The sequence below is a fragment of the Anopheles coustani genome, chromosome 2 (assembly GCF_943734705.1).
Source record: "Anopheles coustani chromosome 2, idAnoCousDA_361_x.2, whole genome shotgun sequence".
In the NCBI taxonomy this organism is placed as follows: domain Eukaryota; kingdom Metazoa; phylum Arthropoda; class Insecta; order Diptera; family Culicidae; genus Anopheles; species Anopheles coustani.
Window position 1 is genome coordinate 77,820,513 of NC_071289.1, and position 23,771 is coordinate 77,844,283.

Sequence of the window (23,771 nt, forward strand, 5' to 3'; positions counted from 1 at the left end):
AGCCAAACAAGTGCCAAACGAAAACAAAACAATTATCAAAATTACGCCACGCCGCATTGGCGCGCACGAAAATGTTCTGGATTGGGATTGTAACGAAAAAACACACACACATAACGCCACTGTTGGCACACACGTAAGCTGCGCGTCATCGATTCGGACAGCGTCGCCGTCGGAACATTGCGTCACCGCGTGAATGTCGACGACATCGAGCGCTTCTTTGGGTTGCGTTTGCCGAGAAGAGACATGTTTTAGGCTATTTTTCGGCAAGTCGCGTTGGGTTCGTTGACTGCGTTTTAAACTAACGGTGCCTGAGGATGCTGGGAGGTTCGTATGAATAATCAGTTTCGCATCCAAAATACGTGTAACAGGGGGGTTTACATGAAATAAACATGGAAGAAACCTAGTCACGAGCAGTAGAGAAACAATAACATCAAATTAAGAAGTAATTTGACAACGAATAACATCATTAAATCAAATACCGGAGGAGGAAAATAAACAGCCGTCTCATTTTTGTTTTGCAGTGTCGAAAAACACACACAATATTTATGGTTTCCCAGTAATTGGGGGTTTATGCAATCACATTTCATTGCTTACACAGAATTATATTCTTTGAAAGCTGTTTCCCCGTAAACAGTGGCATTGCAATTCCAATGTGATTCTTTTGAAATTGATATGATTTTTATATTTCTTTCACAGGAAAGCAACTCGTTCGCAGCGACGCCAGAATTAATTTGTTCTCCTTTCATCGTTTTAATTTTTCTTCCATGTAAAACGATCGTTTTACAAAGAAGCAACATTAAAAGTGTTCAACCTACTTTGCTAAGTCTACTCTTTAGTGAAGAGGTTCAACAAATATGCACAATTTGCTAACCCACCTCTGTTCGAGTTGATTATTTGCCAACATTTAGCAACGGTAGCAAAGCAAAGAAAACAAACAATAAAAATAAATCATTCTACAGTCACGTATGCACGTCGCCCGATAGTGGAGTTCTACTGTGTACGTGTACGATCATGTTACAGTGGTAGCCACGGGCACTTTCGTGCTCCATCGTGAACGGTGGAGAGAATATTAAATCTTTTCCCAGCACCTACCAACTTCTTTTCGCACCTTCAGCATTTTTTAACTCAGCTTCGAAAATGCTGATGCTTCCACCGGGTGTGGATTTTCCTTTCTTTCAAAGGCGAGCCAGGGGGGATGCAAATGGTCTGCATAAGAACTCCTCACCGAAGCGATATCATTACACATAGTTCAGGTTCACACAAAACATAGATTTGCTTCATTAGGCGAAAAAGCGAACGCGATGAAAATGGGATACCAAAACTACTAAACTTCCAAACGGGGTGGAAGCTGGTTAGACGACAATTCACATTCTTCCCCAGCTTATAGGCGAAGAAGTGAGAGCGGAAATTGGGCACACGATACGGCGCAAGGCGTGGAAAATGTGACTGCGGAATAAAACGCTTGCCGAAGCGCCAGAGATACGCCGCCCCGGGTTTTCGAGAGCGGTAATTTGTGGTTATGTATCGTGCGGAAATGGAGGCGCCCGGTAGTTCGCTAGAGCCGGGCCTTTCTTGAAGGTCGGGGGAAAGAAGGGTGGGTGAGGATTCTTGGGGTAGAGGAGGGGTCATAATAATGGTGTGGCTGTTTGGCCTGGTTTTGATCATCGATCCGTTCGATCCGACGATCCGTTGATGATGGCGGCGGGCAAAGATGACGACCGAAAACCAACACACGCACGCACACACGCAAACAGACACATTCCGAACCGATAATATTGGAGTGCGCCTCTTGCCCTTCGACGAGGCCGTTCGTCCTTTCCCGATACCCGAGTGTCTATCACTTCCCACCCAAGCAATCGAGAGTCGTTTGAGAGCCGGAAAATTGTGTACTTGCTCGGCGGTTTTGCAGGGAAAAGAGCAAAGAGGCGTTGAGCGGGGGTATAACTACTAGAATTTGCCAAGGTAAAGATGGCATTTTCGTGACCTTGTTACCGGCAACGCACGTTTTTGCGTGTGTGTGTGTTTCCAAGTGGGAGTCGTATCTACATCGGAGTCCACGGAGGAAAGCCATTGTTCATGTATCGTTTTCCTCCAGTGAACATTCGCTGGTTAAACTTGGCTCGTCGTCGTTTCTACCGATGGCATAACAAGTTGGGAAAACAAAATCAGATACCCCCGATGGCAATGGCGACGGCTTTTCCCGACTGCCAGCCGTTTGGTGTTATTCTTCCCCGGCGCGCTGATGACTCTCGGCTCGGCTCTTTCTGCGCCTCGACACAACAACGCTCGCAATTGCTGGAGCGATAATGAAATTTAAGTTAGAATATTCTCCGTTTCCAATTTATTTTTCCACCTTCCCGTCTCTGCGCCGTCGCGCGGGTAGGGAAATACCCTCAGTCCCTTGTGCAGCGCAACAACACCCTGTGTGCCGCCTCCACAATCCAGGATGCGACCGTCTTCTCATTGCTTTTCTCGTTCGGGAAAATCGTCCCGGGTGGACGGAAGGTGGTGATGACGCTGGCGATGATGCGCTGCTCGGTCGGTCGGTTGGCTGATGAAGAAAAGCACGAACTGAAGCTTAGGTGCTTGATTTATGGCTCACGCTACTTTCGAGGTTTTGTTCACCCTGACCTGAGCTGAGAGCTTCCGAGCGTTCCGAACACAATCGTTGGCGTTGTAGTTACGGATTAAACTTGTGGTGGTGTGTTTGTGTTCGAGGATGTTTTGGGGGTGCACGCTGAAATGCTACAATAAATAAGGTTGTTAAACCATAGGTTTAGTGAACCGCAGGGAACCGGCTTGACCTTTAATAAACCTAATAAACCCTTAGGTCTCGCAAGGAAACTGATGGAATTTCATACACTTATTGATTACCAATTTTAGTCAAATGCAAAGATGTTTAAACATGAAGTTAAATACCGAGATTCTGTTACAACCGTGAAGTTACCCGAGCTTACTATCGTTAGACCTGGCTTCGTTTTCAACCGACTCCAACCGGCTTCTCAACCATTGTTAGCCGACACGTGAGCGCATATTTGGAATTAATTATTATCACCGTTGCCAAAGGGGGCACAACCGCTGATCGTGCGCGCTTCATTTTCGGTTGCTATCCGAAACCGTTAGTTACTGCAACCACCGACCGAGACTACTTCCACCCGTTCGGGTAATTCTCCAAGGGGGGCGGGGGCGAGATGTCTTATCATCCCAAGACTCCCACCCGTAGACGAGCAATTCAAATTGCCCACGGAATTGCTCTCATTTTCTCGTTCGCATCGCTTCCTTACCGCTCGGGTACGCCGCCTTCTTGTGGGCTTGGCGAAGAACATCGGTATGGATGGGCATCCGATGGGAGGCTTAGCCAGACTGTCTCGGTTATGTGAACGGATGTTTCGGCACCGAGGTGTGCCGGTACCCGTGAATTCCTTCCCCAAAAACCGACCCGATCGATACTTTGCAAATTGGTTAGTTTGAGGTTTTGAAAAGTATTCGGGGGTTCCTTTGTATCCTGACTATCAGATGGCAAACATGTGTGGGGGTTCCCCCCGGCGGATGATTAAATAAATCCAGTGCAATACCTTAACGCTTCCATAAATTACACCTAGTTCCCGCAAGGGTTGTTGGTCCCGGGAGGGAGGGCCAATGATTGATAGGAACGAATAATTAAATGAAAAAAGGGGGAAAGGATGTAAATTTATTACACACACAATTTGCTTTCGGCAAGCCATTTTACTAACGATAATTATTATGTCAGCCGAAGCAAATGACTAGATTAATGCATGTTACACTACACTTTACTGCCTTCGATACGAAACTAACGGCTGGGGAAGGTAATTGATTTTCTTATTTTCATTAACATGTTAGCCGATGGGGTTAAATACATTAAAATAATGTCATTTGTATAATATTTTCGTTATTTAATAGTTTTGTATTGCCATTTATATCTTCCCACCTCTTTTTGCCAGTTTAAACTTTACAGTTCGTTCGTCGATAAAGGGAACATATTTATCATCAACTTTAAATCATAAATTTCCTACATCCACTTCGCTGTAACCACATACTCCCAACCGGCAACAGTAAATAGTTCAAATTAATCTATTTTACTCAACGTGGCAGCCGGTTGCATACATTAATTGGATTGCATTAACGAAGCCGGGCAGCCGAATGATAATGCCCGGGGCAAAACGGGACAGGGACGTCATCAGAGCGACCATAAATTAATACACATGTCAACCGGTTGCCACCAACATGGCTCCCACGGGTGTATGGATAGCACTTTTTTTTTTGTTTTACCACATCCCTCGAGTGATAACATAATTATAAACTGTGCAAAAAAGGGAACAAAAAAGGATTTTCAATCCCGCACACGAACGTACATACATAAATGGGGAGGGAAAAGAGCATCGCAGTAAAGGTGGTGGTAGTTGGTGGTGCATAATGGCAAACTCTACCGCAACTAAGCGAATTCCATGGAAGTAGCCCAGGATTAGCCGGGAAACTTTCATAAATCCTTCAACCGCACCGCATCCTTCAACGCACCGGGGAGGGGAAGGTTGTTACGTGCGTCGTGTGAACGTTGGCATGCAAATGGACCTCATTAACGGGCGATATTGTGTCCGGTTTGCGGCTTTAAAGAAAAAGTTAATGCAGTCGCGGTTTCAATAAAGTTTAATACTGAAACATTAACTAACTAGGTACTTAAATAAACCAAACTAATATAAATACTAATAAAGCCTATGTCAAAAAAATGTAGTTTCTTTTGTTGCCGAAATGTTTAAATGCTATAAATGTGAGTTGGGAACAATCAAGTAGACATTGAAATATTATAGAGGAGGATACAAAAAGGAGTGATATAAAAAACAGCAGTAGAGTTGAATTCAGAGAGTGAAAGGATAAGGTTGTAAATTATAGGAAGTATCTAGAGAAGAAGTAATATATAGAAAACCTTACATAAATAATAGGATATCGAGAAAAATAAATGTTTTCTATCTGGTACTTCCTGGTAAATGTCGTAAGCACCATACAGTTTTACACCAGACGATCGATTCAAATGAACGAATCTATCGGTAACGATCATTTCCAGGGCAAATCGCACCCATTTAATGGCTTGAGGGTGGCTAACTGGAGGACTGGATCTCGTCGAGTTAGGAGAATCTATTTAATCTCCACCGTCGTCTGCCATCCCCTCGTGTCCATCGCTCCACCATCCAATCAAAGACATCAATTATTCAATCGTAAACCGACGACGAGCGTTCTGTCTTTTGCGTTTACTTCTATTGCAGCACAAACAGCGTTAATATGGGCATCTCTCGAAAAGGTCGCGTGTGATCACGCCGATGACTACGACGCCAACGATGCGCCGCCGCCGGTTAAACATCTCCCGATCGGCTACGGTAGATGACCATCGGGTTTAGACACCGAGATCGAGATCGCTATCTTGTCGACGTCCACCAACGCGTTTGAATCAATTTTCTTCCCTCTGAAGGCGGTGCATCGAGGCATTCGACACGACGATTAATGAACCTATGAGACCCACTTCAATTGCTGTCCCAGTAGAAGACGACACTGTGGCCTTTCGTTTTTCCACCTTTGGCATAACCTGCAGGTTTTAGAATGCTATATCATATTTAAGTTGAAAACATTCAATATTCGAAAAGAAAACCTTACGAGTAATGAATGTAACTTTCATACTGTGTCTCCTATTCCTATTGATTTAATGAATCAGCGGTTTGGGGACTGGGTACCTATATGAATTTATCAATTTATAAATAAAAATCGGCAAAGAAAGCGTCGAGAGGGCGAACAAATATTGACGAAATGCTTCATCGTTAACATGTTCGATAAGTTCCTGCCAGTGTTGCTGTTTGTTGAATCTTGTTCTCACCACTTCCCAAAGCATAGCCAATCGCTCACATACTTAAACATGTACGCTCGTGCACCAGTCACATGTTTCAACGCATTCCGCATTCACTCACCTGCAAAGAGAGAAGAGAAAAGGGTCGTATCAGAAAAGGAAAAAGAAAAACGAACGAATGAAAGGAACTGCGGGCTTGTTTGCCGAAGTCGCCGTTGTTTTGCTACCGAAACAAAACGGCGTTCTCGAAGCGATTCGAAAAAGGCGGCCCCGCGGTTGTTTAACATATTTGAACAACTGCTGTCACCGTTGGAACGCGATGTCGAGTTTGTTTTTTTTTGTTGTGAAAAATGGCTCGACAAAAATCAACATTCATACGAAAGGCAGAATTCCAAATCAAGCGGGTGGGGAGAAAAAGTAAGAAAGTTGCTGCCGCCATTTGCTTCACGCATAGCAAATGTCAAACTGGGGAAAAAGTAATCAGTTTTCCACACGTGCCCTTCCACACACACACAAATGCCTCTGATCCCCTCTGAAATGCCCTGCTAGATTAGTTGTGAAATTTCTTTTAGACAATTTCGGTTTGTCTTTGTCGCTTTGCTACTCAATGAGGCGCTGGTTGTCTTTAGCAATCGTGCAAACAGAACTCGTCCGAAAGACCTCCGTCGTGATGCGAAAAACACAAAAAAGATTACTCTCCAATCAGGAACAGGTGTTTCGATGACAGTTACAACAGTTCTACCCGTCGCCGAGCGAAGATAATCGGCGCGTCGTGTGGCAGATTACATTGCCCGACACACCGGGTTTAGTAGTTGGCGAGGCGAGACTACTTTGCGGCAATCGGTACAACTGTTGGAAATGTCTTTGACAGACATGATAATAGAGGTAGTTTTAAATCTGTAGCTTCTGTTAAGTGGTCTATCTGACGGCATCCGCTAATGCACGTGTTGATTGAGCTCGGAAAAAAGCATGCTTTAAGAAGGAATGCAAAGTAGAACAGGACTTTAAAAATTCGACGTGAATTTTAAGACCCTTGAAATGTACATATAGACATTCAGTACACCCTTTTTATACGGATGGCTTTTGTATAACGACTTTTTCGAATTACTTCACAATATTGTACACTATTAAAGACTACTTTGGTCATATTTTATTTACAAGTTTTAACTCGCCTTTAATCCTCCTATTATCAGATGTACCACTATTATGTACTCTACGTGCGTACTGCAATAGTCCTTTTGTGAAAACAACAGGTTGCCCCCTCAAACCCCAAACTCCGAGGCGAGTTTTGAAAGTAACGAAATCCAGGACTAACGGAGCAACAGCTTACCAAAACGAACTATATGTTTCCAACCGTTAAGGGTTACCTTAAGGGATTTGCTTATAGGGGTACCCAAAGGTACACACACACACATGCACAGCTGGCCACCGCGTCGTACAGATATCTGAGACCCGCACGCAAATTTTACAACTTCCCACGCCGCTTATAAATGCTCTTAATTCGTAATGAAACGAGTTACTGCTGAGGTACTTCGGTAGTACCGCACAAAACCTGTGCGCGCTCCAGGTGTGTTTGGAATCTGCACGAAAGCCCAAACGCGTACAGGAGAGGAGAGTTGAACAGAGATCCTACCAGCAGCAGCACCGCATCATCCCAATGATCATCACCATCATCATCGTCATTACGGCCATGCAGCATGTCCGCAAGGTAATGGGTTTGGGAACACGGGCGTGTATACGAAGCCGAGGTTACGAACTTCACCCTCCCCACGCTGGCGTCGTACACATCCTCGCACCACAATTGTTGGCCCCTTGTGGGCGATGCCATTTTTGAGCATAAAAGCGGTTCAGCTTAAAGTGGGTTCAGCCAAAGTGGGGGGGGGCAAGAAGTAGTCCTCTAGCAACCTACCAGAACACATACATACGTACCCTCCAACACGCTGAGAATATGGGAACTTTTGTAATGATTCATCAGAAAATTTAGTTTAATAATCTACCTCTCAACCGTCCTTGCTCCGCGAGAAACGTACCTATCCTTCGCCAAACCACCACAGAACCGCGTTCGATTAGATGAAGCCGTTGCTTTTTAGTACGTGGGGGCTCTCTTAAGTACAGTTTACGACATTCGCATTCGCGAGCCCTTCGAGCGCCATTGCAGGCTGCACTGGCTGATGCACTAGAGGACCCATTCGCAGCTTCTTCGAGTGCTACCTTCGGTGCACTCTGAAACCAGGACCTAGCGGGGTCTAGGCTGTGCTTTTCCGGTAACATCTCCATTTTTATAATGCCTTTATTTTCCCAACACCCAGCACCGAGCGCATCGCAACGGTAACTTATGATGGCAAGTGAATTACATTATGCAGGGCCCTGGGGGGAGGCGCGGAGGAAAGACTTCGTCTTGCTGCCGTAAAGCCGCTTTTGGAACACTAAAGCGTACCAGCGTTTATGTTCTCGGAGAGGCTGGTGTTTTATGGATCGTTAGTTTAAGCCACGTAAAAGTTTAAACCCAACTGTGGTCTATATAGTGTTTTGGAGAATGTTTTAGTAGTTTGTTTTTGATGCAGTGCATGAGTTGGATTGCGGCTGCTTCAGAAAACAGAATGCAGCATTGGTTTTATAGGATCCTGTATGAAGATTCACAAGCCCAACTGTAAAACTCTAGGACTCTTCTTCTCCTCAACTAGGAGTTATTTCGAAGTGCAATTGAGGTTAGTATTGCTGAGTGCTATTTAAAAATGTTATCTATTTTTTTTCTTGTATACTTTCAAATTTTTTTTACATCTTTTGCATTCTCCTGAGGCTTTCTTTTCAATGCGGATTTGTTTTCTGGGATCTATGACATTACTTTGTGTTCAAGGTTGGTGCGCAAATACTAGATCGACGATATTTAAGAAATTGAGTACTCATGTTTAATTATCAAATCTAAACAAAGAAACCATCACAAATAATCTAATTAAGAATTTATGCAAAGAAGTTATATAATTATGGGAAGGGTGTTGGAAAAGTTTTATTCGATTACAATTTCTCGTTACTTTATTTTAGCTAAAAACCGTACTACGCGGCGTTACAAAAGTAAAACTTTGTACTTTTGTCGCTTTTCCAACAGAATGAGGATGATGGCTTTCTGTGACTCCTTTTTATTTTTTTTTTTAAATAACAAACACGTTATCTTGCCTTGATCTCGAATTTGTTACTCACTATAATTGGTATCTTTATTGTTCATTTCATAATTTCCCTTCTCCAAGTTGTGCTACCTAAGTCTTTCCTTCTTTTTCCATTAGTGTTTGTAAATTTTTTTTATAAACCGTAGAAGTTTGTTAAAAAGAAGTGTGTTTTTTTGTTATTAAATTAACATATTCTGTAAAACAATTCCCTAAATACCATACTTGTTGTTAAAAAAGAGTTAAAAATCATTTTATCTACAATCTCATTAAGTTTCCATTGTTAATCGTTATGTGATCACTGAGCTCTAATGTCAAACACAGCACTGTGCACGCAAATGTACAAGGTAAATCGCATTTGTTGGGCATTTTTGCGCGATCATGTCATAGACGAGCCGGCCGAGAATGGCATCCACGAGAGCTCAGATCAGTATCAATCATGCTCAACTAAGCTCAACTGGCACACGATCGTTGCCAGCGCTCGGAACTAAAGTGCTGCTTACGATCGTGCCTTACGAGGGCACTCCTCTCCTCCTCCTCCTCTTCATCCGAGCCGTGATGACCAACCACCCGCCACCTCCTCTCACCCAGCATCAGCGTCATCATCGTCCGCTTTGCCACGCAAAATGTCAGCAAGGGTTCCGCCGCGCTACCGATGAGACCGACACGACGCTGGTGGATCAACACTTGCATAAAACTATGATCAACATCTCTAGGAACCCCCGTCCACCGTACGCCGGGATCCGGAGACCCTACCAGACCCTTATTCGCCCGCTGTTGGGATGTATCGCCCGCAATCGCAAACCCGTCTATCTTCATCAACCACAATAAACACTTATCAATTGCATACCTCAATCAACCTGTCCCACTTTATCTCTATTTATCTTGACACGCGGTTCAGTGGCGCGAACGACGACGACGACGACGACGACGACGACGATGATGACGATGGTGGTGTTGTTCTTGGTACACCGTGCAGTAGTAGTTTGGCTTTATTTTCAAACGTGCGCCCGGCGTGTGTTACTATTTTTTTCCCCTTTTTTTCGCTTTCCTTCGCCGCTTTCGTACGTCTAGAGGACCACCTAGATAACCTCCCTGCTAGCACACACGCACACACACACACACACGGTGGTCCTTTTTCCCTGCAATGTTTCGTCCATTTAAGGGCCCACGCAAGGGCCCTCGTACCAGCAGCTCCTGCCCGCTCGGAAGTACGGATTGCGTATGGTAATGAGCGTGGGGCTCGCCTTACGCCGAGGGCAACAACGCAGCAATTGGAAAATTAGAACCCGCCAACTCCTCTCCCCCACTCGCTCAAGTACACTTTGTGCGTCTCGTGTGTGCGACGAGTGAGAGTTATGGGTTTCGCTAGGGCAATTTTCGATTCGCCTCGATTGCGTAAGGGCCGCCGCCGCCAGCCACTAATTGCGCGCTGCACCGGTACGAAGGCGAGCACGGGGTCACCACCACCATGCCGGGTGATACGGTGATTTAAATTGCCCGTTTCAATGGAGGACGCTTGTTTGCTGGCGACCGCTCAAGGGTCGGATCGACCCTTTCAGGGTTGACGATAAGGGTGGGTGTTGTTAAAAAAAAAACGTGAAATTGATAGAACCAACGTGTAGTGTGTAATTTAAAAAGGTAATTTTATTTTATTTAAAAGTAGTTCCTTGAATAGGTAATTAAACAAGGTATGAGCTTAAAAAGTAAAAGTGTAATTTAAACAATATTCAGATTTTTAAATTGCAAACTAGTATAAAAGTATCTCAAAACTCTCCGGAACTTTCCTACGCTCAGCCAAATTTGATTAGAATCTTTCCAGTTCCTGTTTGGACTGAGGCTAATTGCGAAAAACAAAAATGCCATCACAATCACGATCCATGCGGGTGGGAAGAAACACAAAGTTCTCTCCCGTTACGCCACGCCATGATACCACCCCGTTCGCAATTGGCACCCGGGACACCGCCACCACCGGCCGGACACGTTCTCATCGGGCACGTTTTACGTAACGGTCAGGGATGTTTTTTTTTCTCATATTTTATTTCAACTACCACCAATCAACCATCCGATACCGCGGCCGACGCTGCGCCAGCACGAAGTTCAGTTGCATTCGGTGCGACACACCGTCAATCGGCGGTGAATATCGGTTCGGATGGCAAACCATTTGCACCGGTTCGATTCGGAGCTGCACCCGACGGGTTGTCCGTTTCTCCCTTGCTCTTGTTTATTTTAATCTATGTGTTTGCTTTGGCGCTGTTTACCGCATCTGGCCGACGAACACGGCTTCTAGAGAGGCAAGTCAACAGAAAAAGGAAACATTGAACAAACTGCAACAAAACACACCTTCTGCATAGGTTTTTCATGAGTACAAGCTGGATTGATTGAAATAAAGCAAATACATAAAAATTTCTCGTCAAACATTTCACCACAATGTTTACAGACCGAACATAATATTGTTCATACTGCATTAGAGCATTAAATTAGTACTTTAACACATTGACCCGTTTCGCGAGTGACCTCAGCAATCCTCATCAGCGCTTTACACTAATATCATGTGGACTGCCAAGCGTTTTTAGCACACTTTTTTAGTACAATCTTTTTTAATAAAATTTGTTTATAACATTTATTAAACCGACGGTTTTTGAAGGCCAAGCAAAGACTAACCTTTCCAAAGAACATGTTTTTAACATTACTATAGTTTTGATGTTGCATTTCCATTTATTTATGGGTGTAACACGTTTTAGAACTTATTGCTGCTGTCACCCACTTTTGGGTGACGTGGCAGTCAACGTGTTAAACTGAAGCTTTGCGAAAATTAAGCAAAAAACAAAGCTTCGAAAACATTTTTTTAACAATTATCATAGCTTTTACTTGCATTTTTTTTTACTTATCTCCATAAGTCAACCAATTTTCAGAACTAATGACAGCTGACGTTCAGCAGCTTTGGTACCCAACGTGATATAAAAAGCACTCATAGATAAACAAGCTGCAGAAGTTCCAAACATATATCTTTTGGGAAGCTTAGTCTTTGCCTAGTGTCTCAAAACCGTTGGTTTAGAAAATTTACAAACAAATTTTGTCAAAAATTATTTTACTGTAAAAAATTATTTTAGCCTAGTGTAAGCGTGTTTTTTGACTGCCAAGCGGTTTTAGAACATTTTGCTAGTACAATCATTTTCGATAAAATTTATTTACAAAATAAACTCTAAAACTTGTTTTTAAACCAATAAAAAAATAGAGTAAGCATTCCTAACGCGAATTTTTAATAACTCTTCCAGTGTAGTGGAATACCTAATGAGTTTCGTGGGAAGTTCCAAACTGCCTGTCACCCACTTTGTCGGTCATTGGTAGTCAAAGAGTTAAGCTGTTGCTGGACGAGTGATAAAAAAGAACGGCGGAAATTTTTACAACAACCATATATGGTTTTAGTACATCAATCAACATATTGTGTAGCACCTTAAAAGGATTAGCAAGATTTATACAATCATTCTTTTGCCTTCAAAAAATGTATAATATTTGCAATCGCGGGAGTAAAAAAAAAAACACTCGTCATTAAATGCAATTGATATAACTTGCCAAACACTTATACGCATCGCCCAAGAAAACGAGGGGGGCTTGGTATTTCGTCCACCCAACCCATCCCTTGCAAACGCACACACACACACACACACACGTGGGGCAACACTCGTGAAGTGTCGGGCTTCGCCGGAGGCACATATCTTTATGGTCCAATCGTCGTCGCTGACAGGAGCGCCGGGATGAGCAGGCTGCAAGAGGGGGTAAGGGTGGATGGGCCTGAGACTTTATGGAGCAACGCTACGTGTCGTAAAGTCAACAATTTAATTTGAATCGCATACCGTACCGCATACGGACGGGCGCACAAACGATTGCGCCAGCGATCCAAACCGTGGAGGAAGCCGGTCCCCAAAGCGCCGAGAGTGGATTGAAAAGTTTCCAGCATTTAGACGATTCCGAACAGAACACGAGAGAGAGAAGGTAAGGTTCCATCGCTACGGATTGAACGATTAAAAATATAAATATTGTTAGTAGTATCTCCATACCATAAGCTCTTTTACGAGTAACTCAGAGATTACATAAATAAAAACACAAATGGTCGATGGATGCTTGCCTTGCCACCTTCAAAGGAACATATAAATCAAACTTCCCAAGTTCGAGTACCCCCCGAAGTGTCGAAGGCGCAGAAGAAGAAGCGCAAGCCCATTATTCCAGCTTATTGTGTGAAGTGTGCAGGCGCACAAACAAATCTTCGATCGGTGGCGAAAGGATTTCAGCGGGGCTTGACCCACTTCAGAGCGCAAATGATGCTCGGCCAGTGCGTCGTAATTCACATCATCCCGGGGCGCGCCCGAAACGGCTACCGTGTGTGGTGGGCGTTATATGGTCGGTTCGCTGGTGAAGTGGCCCACGACCACTTCATCGCAATTGCAACGGCTTGCTTTAATCCCCAAGGCCCGGCGATCTTGACAAGCGCCACATGCGGCACTTGTTTGCGGGGCCCAAGACGATTTTTTTAAAAAGCGTCGACTACACAACACCGATGGACACGCGAGTCACAAAAATACTCCACCACGGCTTGCAAGGGACATATTTTACGCTTCTTACGCGCGACCCGGGAGCGATTTTCTCTAATCGCTTGATTGAGAGGTGTTGCGTTGATTGGTTCGATACAACAAAAAGAAACCAAACCAAACAAACACAACATCGTAGAACCCCGCCGAGTGTCACGCAAGATCCGTCGTCCCGTGCGACACAACCCGGCCCCGGTTGCTAACAGGTCCGTGATTTTGATAACAACACAAATCTTGCCCCGTGTGTCCAGTCCGGCCGAGCTGCTATCTCGCCCGAGCATCGCCGCGCAGTATATCAAAGAGATTGGATTAATGGGACACGCTTATTTCGTTTGCGTTTCGTTGCGACCCGAGCGTGAAACGTCAACAATACCGATGGCGGAGAGAGGGACCAGGAGGAGAGAATTAATCAAATGGCAATAAAACAAAATTTGAATGCGGAAAGACCGAGCAGCACCATAATTGTAGCTCGCAATAAAAGAGGAAAACGTTACGAGTGCGTAAAAAATGTTTTGACTTTAATTTAATTTTTTAATTTACTCTGAAGCAAAATAATCAAGTAAAGAAATCCAAAAACTCTCGTCGTTCAAAAGCGACGAGATTTCTTCAATTTTGAACTATTCTTCTCCGTAATCTATATAATTCAAAAGGCTTATCTGATTGGCCGGAAAATAGATCGAGCAAAACCGGGCACTTCGTTTACTGACGATCTGAACGATCTCTCTTTATTCTGGCTGCTCACCGACCTAGAAAGGAATAAGGTCACGTTTGTGGCACGTGTTTGACGCGAAACAGGGGGGTTTCTTTTGCTTGCGTAATCTGACGCAGACACCCAATTACAAAACAACACCCCGTCCGGCCGTCGCCCAACATTCCGCCACGCACCGAGATCTGAACGCTAGAACCAACCACCGGCCCAACAGCGAAGCCCACCAGCCGGACGCAATTCAACTCTGCTGGGGTTGGACTGGGCTCTGTCTGCCTATCCATCCATCCCCGGACCAAAAGCTAGATAGTGGTCCTTCCCCCCCTCTCTCACTCGTACGGTGTTTGAAGCGTGTGGACGGGGTGGACGTCTTATCAACAACAGCATAATTGAAAAAAGAAACATCAACAAACGCGCGAAATGAATTCGTCATACTCGTGTGTGGGGGTGTGTGTATGTGTGGTTTGGTTTTCTCTTCAGACGTCAGCGTCTTAAGAAACTGAACTTTTTGCCCTCCCCCTGGATACGTTTACCTTGGCGGGAAAGGGAAGCGGTTTGGACAGCGAGCCTCGGAATGCTTACGAATATCGATTTCATCAACTGGTAGTAATTAACACAATTGATAACGGTTGATAAAAAGATGGATGGGGTAGGGAAAACAGAACTAAGGTAGGGGGAGTGGAACTAACGAAGTGCTGCCAACAGAGAGGATGAGCTAATGTTGGATGAATGAACGAAAACTTACGGCGTAACCTTTGTCACTGGGAAAACCGGACTATCCGCGCAAAAACACATCGAATATATCATCAATGCTTGATATGGACACACACTCACACATGGTCGTTCCTCAAACCTAACGCTCCGGAATTGGACCGAAATCCTCGATTGCCCCGCATGCCATCCATCGGTTGCTCGTTTACCGGCTTTTGCTGGCTTGGATTTTGGAAGAGATTTACGCGTCCGAAGTTAGGCCGATAACCGAAAGGCGTGCACAATCTGAGACTTCTTCCAGCATTATCGATCTGTTTTTTGTGGTTTCCCGTGTCTTAGCGTCGATAAACGGATGGTGGAGAGGGGATAAAACCACACCAAAGTGATAGCCACACTATCAGCGAAGGTGCGAGACAATCAGACACCGTTTCAGACAACATAAATGTTATCAGACAACATAAATGTAGTTTGTTGATTTCCTGATGAACGTTTTTGAATGTTTGAAGGCAAAGGACTAGTGTTGTGAATCTTTTTGCGAGATTCATTCATATGAATCTTTCACCTAAGATTCATTCCGATGGATTCATGAATCTTAGCGGATTCGAATCTTCAAAGCTTAATAAATCTTTCGAAACCTTAATTAATCTTCATGAATCTTTCATGGATCTGTCATGAATCTCCCCGATTCTTTCATAGGCGTCGACAATGCGACCAAAAAAAGGGGTCCTTCAACCCATTTTTGGCTAGTGACTTTTCATCACTTGTGTGTCTTTAGGGTTCATGAATCTCTCGACGAAAGATCCATGAATCCCTTATGAGGCAGAGATTCATTCAGATTCATGAATCTGAATCAGATTTACACAACTTTACAAAAGACATTAAATTGGGCTGTGAAACTCCTTCTAGGATTATAGGTACTTATCAAGTAGAATTAGAATGGATGGCAGGTATAACCACTATTTTGGAATGAAATTCATGTATGGGTTTTCGGGTCTCTGCTTGAGATGTTAATCGCAAAAGAGTTGCAACAACTGTCCGTTTTGATTTCAAACTTTAATACGACTACACTTACTTGTCGATGTTCAGAAATGAATTTTCCAACATGTGGAAGAGTATCACACCTGTACCAATATATTGTCTGACTCATGACCCACTCCAGGAAGCAGGTGGATCTTTGCTCTGGCAACAACAAATAGAGCGAGTGCCGGGGGAAAAAAAGAAACCGATTAAGCGATAAACAAACGCCAATGGACGACAATCTTCGATGGATGTTTACCCCGGGTTCCAACAGGACAAGGCAGTGCAGCAGTTAGTACCAGTTCTCTTCCAATACTAACGTGAGTAACAGTATTACTAGTAGTTCGTCGCCAATGACTTGCCAATGTTCCGCAGTGGAACGGCTTAGTAGCTACACCCAATCTTTTTCCGAAGGTGCAGTAGCAGTAGAGTGTAACAAGAGTACAAAGTAATAACCTCCAAGTTTGTTAGACATGCTTTCTTATCGCTTCGTCAGCTAGTTTGCTGCGAGTTAGAAGAAAAAGTTGATCAAAGTAGCGAAGTCAAAGGAGAGAAAGAAAAAAACATACAAGTCTATTAGACATGTCAAAGGAACATGCGGGTGACATCGGACCCTAGGACACATTGCAAAGCCCCCCCACACTGAGTCTTTTAACTGATTTCACATGTTTTTCCCTTACTTCTTTTTTATTATTCAAACACCGATAATTAATCTCTGTAAAGGTGACCAGCTTGACCGATGCGTCGGGGCAAGGAACAACCCCGAGGAGTAAGAGGATGATTGAATGAAGAAACACCCATATGGCACTGCTGTAAGTGTCTGATAAAAATACCGGCTTGGGAGGGGGTTCACACTGGAGAAAAAAGGAAAGGAAAAACGTAAACTCAACAGGTGCAGGAATTGGTTGCATCATGCGCTTGGGCGCGCGTGTGTGAGATCCGACCGGTTCACTGCACAAACAAACAAACGCACAGCAAATCCACGGCACGTTCTCAACTCCGGAACGGGGATTTAGATTTCGGCAGTCACTCACCACCTCCCGCGTTTCTCCCTTCCCAAAAAAAAAAAGTATCGAAGAAGAACTGGCGCGCAGCGAGTTTCGATTACGAAACCTTCCGAATCCGAATCAATTTCTCACCACGTTACCGCGTCCCAATACGTCTTTTCGTACAGCTGACCACCTACTATTTTTCCATTCCACCACCCCGCTCCATTCCTCCCACCGGGCGTTCCATGTGTTTGGCCATCGTAGTAAAGATCATCGGGCAACAAAAAAGGGGGGCTCAACACGCTTGGCGGTTTGGGCGTAAGAAGCATTTGCGTGATGTAAACAAACCGCGACCGCCTCCCTCGTGCTTACGGCGCAAACCCCTGCCATCCATCCCACCACCCCGTGCTGGGGGGGGCTTCAGTTTGTTTATTAAACTATAAATAATTACACTGGAAAACATCGCGCGTCGATACATTCGCAAAAGGCAACATTTGCTTGATCCTGCTCGCGCGCGCCACGGACCCTTCCATCAGCACACCGCCGTTTGGTGAAACAGCTACCGAACGGAGGGATTAGAAAAGGGTGTAAAAGGAAGAAAGAGAGAGAGAATAATGAAGGGAAGGGAAGAAAAGAAACTACAACGGCGAGTAGAGATGTGTGTTTGCCCATCAATCGCCCGGTGACGGCGGGTGGAAGCACTTTTACAACCCATTTCCATTTGCGCTCGCTAATGGTTCGATTGGCGGGGAAGAATATCTTTTTCCCTGGTGGTGTTCCATCGTGGGGATAAATGGGGGGGGGGGGGGGTTCAACAGGTCGGAAGATCACTAAATGGCCCGATACAATGGGGCTTCCCGTGGGTGTCTAACTACCATTGCTAGTTATTGATGGCGGTGGTTTTATTGCTCCGAGAATTACCGCGGTACTGTTTTTTTTTTGCAACCGGTATTTACGATAGAATGTGAGTATAAAAACATTTCAAACTAAATCATATTCCAAGGACAAGAAGGAAGAAAATGATAAAAAAAAATTAATTATTTATTTTCCTTTTTTAATCCCTTGGACGATCCAAGGCGATGAATGTGTCTTTACTTCTCACAACTTTTATTGCTGATGGGAGAAGCCCTTCAGAAGTCTACCCTTTTCCCCCCATTTCTCCACCTTTCCATTTACCTTCGCAACGTGCTGGGAAAAAGTTGAGAAAAGTTTATTGATTTTTAGTCGCGGCACGGATGGAGATGAAAATCCCTGCCAATCCTTTGTTCGCAGCAGAGCCCAGCCAGAGTCCATCTGTTTCGTTTCTCCGCGTCACACATACGCTACGCCGGGTGGGTTAGGACACGGTTGTCGAACAGGGAGTTGGGTGTTTTAATACTTTTTTTTCACTGTGTACAATTCTTTTACTTCCCCGACCCCCCCGAAATGTCTTGGTTTATTTTGCCAAAACGAGTATTATGTGTTGGCATGAGAAGGCATGTTTTGTGGACCAAACGAAGGGGTTTTACTGTTTATTTGCACTTCCTTGTGCTGCGATGCCACACTTAAACTCATCTTCATGGCGGCAGATGGTTGAAAAAACAAGCAAACCAACGAGTTTCATCTGCCAATTTTTTTTGTGCTGGATGAAGTAGTTTTGTTATAAAATGGGAGCCTCGGCAAAATAAGATGTAGAATCACTTTAGTTGTGTCACAATGTTTTCGAACGGATTGTTATTTTAGATTCATATAAAAACTGATTGTTGCAAGTAAACTGCAACGAATCCAACATGAAAGTCTTTTCAAATCAGAATTTAACTGAGTGAGAAACGCGAGCAAACATCTGCTGGATCTGAAAAAAAGTAAGTCGGAAAACAAACAAAATGCCATTGCATTACGGTGTACACCCCGGGCCGTAATAACGCAATGGACTTTAAGTCACTCCCTGCTTCCGCATTGTCTGAGGGTTCGGGAGGCAAAGAAGCACTTCCCAGTCAGCCGACAAGGAGGCGCATTTCACCCGAGCCACCCCGGGTGGGACCGTCTTCGGCCAGCCGTGTTGCCCGAGAGTGCTGTTTACAGTACTTAATCGGACGTTATGCATATTTGCACCGTGTAAATAAACATCACAAAACCCTCTCGGCTCGCGCTGTCGTCGTCCGCGATCCGCCGGGTCCGCTTCCTTAATCCCCCCCGGCCGGAGCCGCCCGAGCGCCTTCATCAAAGGTCGGTGGTTGCCTTCGGGGGATTGCACCGTTTGCGTTGTTAAACAATCTAATCTCCAGCGCAAAGTAGCGAAAGCCAAAGGCAAAGCCGCCGAAAGCCAACGACTTGGCGAATCGAACACCCCCCGCCCCCATCGCCCCAACCCCACCTCTTTGGATCTCCCCCGGGAAGGGAATAGCGGGTCGTGTTTGTAAGCCGGTCATTCTTGCAACGGACGGATGCGGAATTGAATTGAAAGGTTCGCCGAATGATGGTCGGAAGTAGGAAGAGGGAGAGGGAAAGAGAAAGAGAGAGAGAGAGCGACTTCACACCGAAAAGGATTTTGCACAACCTTCGTCTTCGTAAACTTCTTATCGCAGCATATAGATCAAGATTCTTTATGGCTTTCCAGTCGTAAAGCTAGTCAAATCGGACGGCGAAGGATTTCACCATATTTTGTGGAAACTGTGTTCCGCGGCGAACTTTTCCTTCCCCGGTAACCAAATTATATTTTATTTACCTCGCGGGGATTAGTTTGGGGTCTAGCGTGTTTGTCCCTTAAGCTAGAAGGGATAAAAGATTGGCCGCCGGAAGGAAACCCGATCGATTGGGACCATCAGCATGGAACTGCTCTTGCCCGAGGCAATTCATTTGTGATAAATGGCGTAGGAAAGTTAACCAGACGAGTATCTGGAAACTTGTTACATAAGAAGAAGTACTAGGATAAATCAACCGCGAAGAAAGCAAACGACACCCTCTTCAATGTTAAGCTGCAGAGGTGATAAACCGAAAAGACAAGTTACTCAGCCGAGAAACGTCCGAGCGACCGCTTGATTCAAACACATGCTTCCGTATCAGTAGATGTGCGCAAAATTAGTATGAAAAGAGATTCAAACGAAACATCCCCACTTCTAGTTACTAACACCAATTAGCATGCGTTTTTGTGGAAAGCAAAATTACCTTCACAGCTTCAACAACATCTCAATGGTAAAACCAGTTGAGTGTTAATTAACAGTTGACTATTAATTTCTGTCCTTTTTTTTCCTTCCAAACACGAACCGGCTTGGAGACTCGGTAATCTGAACGACTCTAACGGCGCCCGATTATCATTCAATTAGCAGATCTATCTGGAATCTTAAGCTGGGCAATTTTTGGAGTTTCCCTTTCGTTCGTGTTTAACGGGAATGCTAAATATAGGTGGCTTAAAATAGTGACAAAACGTCGGTGTTACACCTGATGCGTCAACTTTCGGTGGAAAATAGCGAATGAGTAACGGTGGTATGCCAAGTATCGCCTTATTTCTTTGCAACATTAATTTTTTAACATCATCATTGGCTTCTTGTGGAATTTAATTTATGCTAGAATAGCCACACATTCATGCCAATGTTAAGCAATTTTTGAGACATATTTTAATTTGATGGCTTTTTTCTGATAGTTAGCATGTTTACCAAACACCAATTCAAATCAATCATATTTTGATAAAATTATGTTCTTCTCATTTAAATTATATCTTTTCATTTTACAAATATATCTTTTTAGTTCAAAAATAATTTAACTTAATTAGTTTCAATCATACATGCAAACCTTAAACAGATCAAACTCGTTACAGTCGATACTGTTATTCTTATCAATAGTTCCATGATATCAATAGTTCCGAAGAAGACTATTTTTCCATTTTCTATTAATTTGGAATATACATCATCTGCATGAGCTTTTGATTCTATGCCTTTTAGTATTGTTCTGAAAGTACAAATTCTACTAACATGTTTTTTTTTTATTATTTCGCTACTCTTATCTACAAACGATAGATATTATTGTTTAGTATTATTGATAGAATTGTTTTTGTGCTTATTATATTCATTGAAAATGAACTCCATATGAAAAAATCAAAATGACAAAAAATAAAGAAATCGTCAAAAACACTTCCGAGCTAAACTAATTCTCTAGTAAAGGAACCGTTTATACTTTCCAGAACAAAAGGTTGTGGATTAAAACGGAGGGGTTACACACACGCAAAATACAACCTTTCAATCCCTTCCCGGACTAATGGAGGCGCCTGGTTGTTCGTTAAAAAAACGTCACCAGCTCTAGATTTCCTTGGCTTGGCCGGGAAAAGTGCCGGTACTTACATTGGTTTCCGCTAGCTCCTGGTAGTACGATTCCCCGCTACCACGCCGCGACCCGACGCACATGGCGCGCCGCAGCAGACTCGAGATGATGGAGCAGAGGCCGCATCGTTGCATCACGCCATCGACCGATCCTTGGCGGGAGTGCTGCGAGGACCGAAGGCTACCGCCGGAAGGATCGACCGGAGCGGGGCCTGCGGTGGCGGTGGAGGAGGAGGAGGGACCGACGGGGCCGGTGTTGTTGATGGTGCTGCTGTCGCCGGCGCCGCCCGTCGTGGCGCTAGTGTGTTCCACCGACGCCGCCGTTGTTGCCGTCGTTGCCAGGCGACCTTCGGACGCCGAGGTCCCGCGGGATCTCTTCGTCGCGGCCACCTTGACGGCTTTTTTCCGGGTTGGCTGCCTTTCCGTCGGTTCCCGCGTCTCACTCACCCCTCCGGTGCTCCTCGCACACACACAACACACACGCACACAGGACGCCGATGGTAATGGGCACGGTACGGTGGAGGATGAATGTCTCGAGTTCCGGAACTCACTCTTTCTCACCACCTTACGGAAAGGTCGAACAACTATGCTGCAGTTGTTGTATAATGGAACCAATTATGCTCCTTCCGGGCTCGACACAATTTCCTGTACTCGGACAGGACCAACGAATGGAGTTCAAGATGGCCGCACGGTTTCATTCAATCTACCGATTCATTCTGGCGCGCATTCATTCATGGTCCAATCAATCGACCTTCCCCTTTTTCGGTTCTAGCGATCAAAGCAAACCGGTTTAACAGGATGCATCTTCAGCAATACGTCAACGGTGGCACAAAGCATCCTCCACTGATTTAGAACGGGAAAACCTTAGCAGCGTTGATTTAGAACGGGAAAACCTTAGCAGCGTTGCTTCACGCTTTGCTTCGGGAGATGATAAAAATGCACTTAAAGCGCACCGTGAAGTGTGAAAACATGGAAAACCGACTGTGTGTGTGCATACACCGCACTTACACACACCCACACACACAGACCCACAAACACAATCCGACACGTGTTAATTTGAACTGCAAGCGTTGCAGCAGCAGATGCTGCTCTCACTAGTTTTATGCTCTCGCCGCTTTATGTTGAACGCCCCCTCCCCCCGGCTGGACACGAAAACATGTGGCAGGAATAATTTACACGCTTATGCAAATCACGAGCATGCAACACTTGATAAAAGCAAAACGCTGGGTCATAATTTTCGGCTGTGACACTCACTTTCTCACTCGGTATACTGCACCGCACTGCTGCACTTCACTTATGCTTGCACATTTATGAGTGCACATTACAAGGTGTGGGCGACAACGTTTTTCTCCTTCCGCACCTTTTGAACAACACCTGCTTTTTATCCAAGTGGTATCATTTTTCCACGATGCACAACACTCGGCACACTCTTTTCTGTTGTTTTTTTGGCAACGAAGCACAAACTGTTTACGTTGATTTATACTGACAATTGGGAGGGAAGGATATTAGATGACATTTGTTTCGGAGCATACAGTAGGCCTCGAAGTTCTTAAGTAGGCGACAAAGTTTAACGCACCGGAGCTATGTCGGGCATGGTTTGTTGTCGAAGGACGAACTCGCGAAGACCGTTTACTAATATACAGCGTGTACCGTGTGTAGTATCTGTTACCCGTTTTCGTTCAACCACGAAAATAGTAAGTGCTGTCCCCGGTGGAACCGAATCCCAAGAAGTGACAGCTCAACTTCAAACCGAGCAGCAGGCATCAAGAAGAAGCTGTCAGTCACAACACCGACTAACCGAAGCTGAAAGAAAGAGTACTCGACGAAAACCCGTTTGCCTTCGACGACGGGTTGGCAATCGGATCGGCACATCACCCCTAACCTCGGGCGACAAAAACCTCGCACCCCCACTACCTCTCTCTCGCAGACTGGACTAGTTGCACGTCACATCACCTGGCCGTGAGTGGAAGGTACCCCACACACTTGGGTGAACCTAGGGCGTACCCGGTGACGACAGGCGGTCCCCGTCAGTTTTGGTAAAATTAACACGTTCACCTAACGATCCGAAATAACCGAACGAACTGCCATTTAGTGCCAGTGACAGCACGCTGCAGCCAGCCACCCGCCTCTTCACACAGGGCGGAGACCGCGCTTTGAGCTCGATTATCGATCATCGAAGATTTTTTTTTTAACGCGCTCTCACTAATGCCCCGGTTGAGCTTCGCGCAAGAAAATGTGTGAACCGAAAAAGCATCATTGCAAGCGCCTCTCGATAACAGAAGGGAACGGCTCATAGCGGGCTCTCTATGCTCACCTCCACGAGCTGTTGGTGATCTCCAGTCCGGATAGAGACGTACACACGGCGAACAAACCACCACGGATGACGAACGCGCGACTCAAGGCCGAACGATCGCGATCCGGACGAAATTCGGGAGAGTGGTCAAAAACAACCGTC

General features: G+C 44.9%; 1 protein-coding gene across 2 annotated transcripts in view; it reads right to left on the bottom strand.

Annotated features, from left to right (window-relative positions):
• LOC131266464 (uncharacterized) overlaps window positions 1–22,102 on the bottom strand; it is a 97,855-nt gene extending 75,753 nt beyond the window's left edge. For both annotated transcript variants that reach the window (XM_058269007.1, XM_058269006.1), the window contains exon 1: window positions 21,338–22,102. In XM_058269007.1, coding sequence (XP_058124990.1) covers window positions 21,338–21,451 — 114 coding nt within the window. In that variant the 5' untranslated portion in view covers window positions 21,452–22,102. The remainder of the gene's footprint in view (window positions 1–21,337) is intronic.
• Between the last annotated feature and the right edge of the window lie 1,669 nt (window positions 22,103–23,771).